This window comes from Eucalyptus grandis, chromosome 11 (assembly GCF_016545825.1).
Source record: "Eucalyptus grandis isolate ANBG69807.140 chromosome 11, ASM1654582v1, whole genome shotgun sequence".
In the NCBI taxonomy this organism is placed as follows: Eukaryota; Viridiplantae; Streptophyta; class Magnoliopsida; order Myrtales; family Myrtaceae; genus Eucalyptus; species Eucalyptus grandis.
Genome location: NC_052622.1, coordinates 16,756,808 through 16,759,688, shown reverse-complemented (window position 1 = coordinate 16,759,688; position 2,881 = coordinate 16,756,808). Strand labels below are relative to the sequence as shown.

The 2,881-nt window shown below is 51.5% G+C and overlaps 1 protein-coding gene across 2 annotated transcripts; it reads left to right on the top strand.

The window, feature by feature from the left end:
- On the top strand, nucleotides 1-2,654 carry LOC104425130. 2 transcript variants are annotated; one of them, XM_018865801.2, is made up of 2 exons: nucleotides 1-107; nucleotides 221-2,654. In XM_018865801.2, exon 2 carries the CDS (start codon nucleotides 1,379-1,381, stop codon nucleotides 2,330-2,332), a length of 954 nt encoding a protein of 317 aa, XP_018721346.1. In that variant the 5' UTR covers nucleotides 1-107; nucleotides 221-1,378; the 3' UTR covers nucleotides 2,333-2,654. The 2 variants fall into 2 exon arrangements, with proteins under 2 accessions (XP_018721346.1, XP_010036026.1); XM_010037724.3 differs by having other exon boundaries at nucleotides 19-689; nucleotides 822-2,654.
- Nucleotides 2,655-2,881: the final 227 nt, after the last annotated feature.

The window sequence follows — 2,881 nt, the reverse complement described above, 5'->3', positions numbered from 1 at the left end:
CCCCCCGCATGGTGTGCTCGTATCCAATTTTTTCTGCTTTCCGCACTCCTCTCTTCTCTCTTTTCTCTCTCTTCGGACCAGTCTTCTTGCTCCACTGGCACTGACCGGTAAAAATCCTTCCTTTCTCTCTCTACCTCTCCCGTTCTCTCTCTAGAATTTACAGTCCATCAATGCACTCATCCTGTCCTTCTCTCTTTCTCTCTCGCTGGCTCGCATTTAGCTCCGGTACATCCCCTCGCCTCGTTGCTCCTTGACTGCTTCGCCGGCGATACCCGCTCCCCATTGCCGCCCCCCGCCGCCGCCGCCCGCCGCCGCCGCCGCCGCCGCCGACGACGACGGTCGCTGAATGCGTCGGCCCGCCGCCCCGTCCGCGCCTCGCGAGCACGGCCTCGCGCTCCTCCTCCCTCTCTCGCTGTCCGCTCCCCTCGCCTCTGCCCAGATTCGGTCGTAATGCGGTCGGCTGCTTGAGGGCCGCCGTCCGATCTCCGTCTCCGGCCGGCGCGTTGATGATTTACCTCAAGATCCTGCGGTCCTTTGCGGATTCTGGCGCTTCCGGGGATCCGCATTCCGGCTTCTCGCCCAGGGTTTCCCCGCTCCCGAGCGGCCGGCGCTGAGCAGGCGTTCCGGCGCGGGAGGTCGCGGGGGCTTCGGCTCCGGATTCTAGGGTTTTGAAAGCGAGGCTTCATCAGGTACTTCGCTGCGACCGCCCTACGTTTCCCTGCGTCCTTTCGGATTTGCTCTTGGTTGGATACGCGTTACTTTCATCGGGGAGGTCCTGCATCTACATGGCGTTGGCGACTAATAAATGCCTTCTTTATTAGCGATAGCGACGCCTGGTTGACCGTTCCAGGACGGGGGAGGTGATCAGACGGCAGCTGCCCCCCTTTTTTTTCGCGTCGCTCTGTCCGATCCCATCCGGAAGGCGAGACCTTTGATGACGAGGATGGGAATGCGCGCGAAGTGATGGGCTCGTTTCCTCGTGGAAAAGGCGGAGCTTTTGAGATTCTCCAGCAGTTGTTGTTGGTCCAGGAGGCCGGGGGCAGTAGCTTCTTTCGCAAGGATCGGCAAAGGGGAAAAGTAAATCTGGGCATTGCCTTGTTCAGGAATTGCAACGGCTGAATAAAGCTTTTTGCCTCTCGCCTCCTCTCTGGAAACCCACGTTCCCCTCTCCCTTTTTCCTCTGCGGTGCCCGTTGGTGCTGCTCGTCATTTGATTGGAGATCTTTTTCAAGAATCTGGAATTGCAGAAACCCAGTTTCTGGAAGACAGTTTACTGCGCCGCTCTTGGAGTGTTCGTTTACTTTGTGGGTGTTGAACTCGGATATCGGTTCGAGTAGAGTGGCATTCTGCCGATTTTCACCACCCCACCGGGAGCATCCATGGGGCGTCTCTGGGGTCTCATGATGCATGTCCTTTTGTTATGCTTATTTGAGGTTGAGAGTTCGAATGCCCAGTCTACTGTCGGATCCCCACGAGCTTTGGATGCGGTTCTCCAGGATTATGCATATAGGGCTTTTAACCGCGCTAGGACAGGCGTTTCCTACGACGGAACTGTTCCCCCAAACTTGACAGGGATTAAGGTATCTGCAATGAGGCTTCGGAGTGGCAGCTTGCGAAGCAGAGGTGTTACGGCGTACAAGGAGTTTGAAATTCCAACTGGAGTTACTGAGACTCCATATGTTGAGAGGCTGGTTCTTGTGTATCAAAATCTGGGAAATTGGTCTGCGGTGTATTATCCGTTACCTGGTTACGCGTATTTATCACCCGTTCTGGGTCTTCTTGCTTATGACGCATTTAACTTGTCGGCTACGAATTTGCTAGAGTTGGATATCAGGACAACTGCTAACCCCATAGTGATTAATTTCACAGATGTGAAGTCTCCTCCACTGGGGTCTGTTGCCAAGTGTGTTTCATTTGATATAAATGGTTCTATCAATTTCAGCAATCTGATATCGAGCAATGTATGCTCTACAACAGAACAGGGACATTTTTCCATAGTGGTTGAATCTATTGCTCCGTCCCCTTCTCCAATCTCTCCGCCTCCAACACCTGGTGGAGGAGGACCAACACCAGGAAAGGCAGGTCATGGAAAGTCCAACACCAAAGTCTGGATAATTGTCGGGTCTGTTGTGGGGGGATTAGCATTGATTTTGCTACTGAGTTTGTTAGCGTTATGGGCACAAAAGTTCAAGCAAAGAAAGAATATGCAACAGATGGAGAAGGCTGCAGAAGCCGGGGAAACACTGCATATGACTTCGGTTGGTGATACGAAAGCACCAGCAGCTATGGTCACCAGAACCCAGCCCATTCTCGAGAGTGAATATGTGCCCTAACTTCAAATATTCTGGCAAGCTTCCACGTTCATGGAGCTGCCGCTTCTATTCAAGTTCACTTCCTCTGCCCAGAGAAGGATTTTTTCCCCCTGACCGCACCTTCTTTTTGGTGGTGTCTCCCATCTAATCTCTTCATTCATGGTAAGTCCTTTGCTACTAGTGTGGGCAAACTAGGATTTTTGTGTAAATCTGTTTCTTTCACTTGTGAGCGTCCATAATTTTGTGATTCGTTGTCGTGTGCATTTAGTGAAAAAAGTCAAATTCTAATCGTGTTGAATTTTACTTGCCAATTGAGAAGGAATAAAAGGAAATTTCCGCATCATTCAACTCTTCTGTCTGTCCTGTACCGCTCACTTTTGATTAACAGCATGATTAATCAGACTGGGACGTGACTGTTTTCCAAGGGCCTAGACCGCCTTAGAGTGTGTCTTCAACTAGGGTAGTCTTAATGTGCTCTCACGAAACGTTGCAATCAAGCATTATCATGTCTGCTCGTCTCTTTTAAGTTTCACCCCGGACCCATATGATTGCGAACTGTTACTCTTTAGG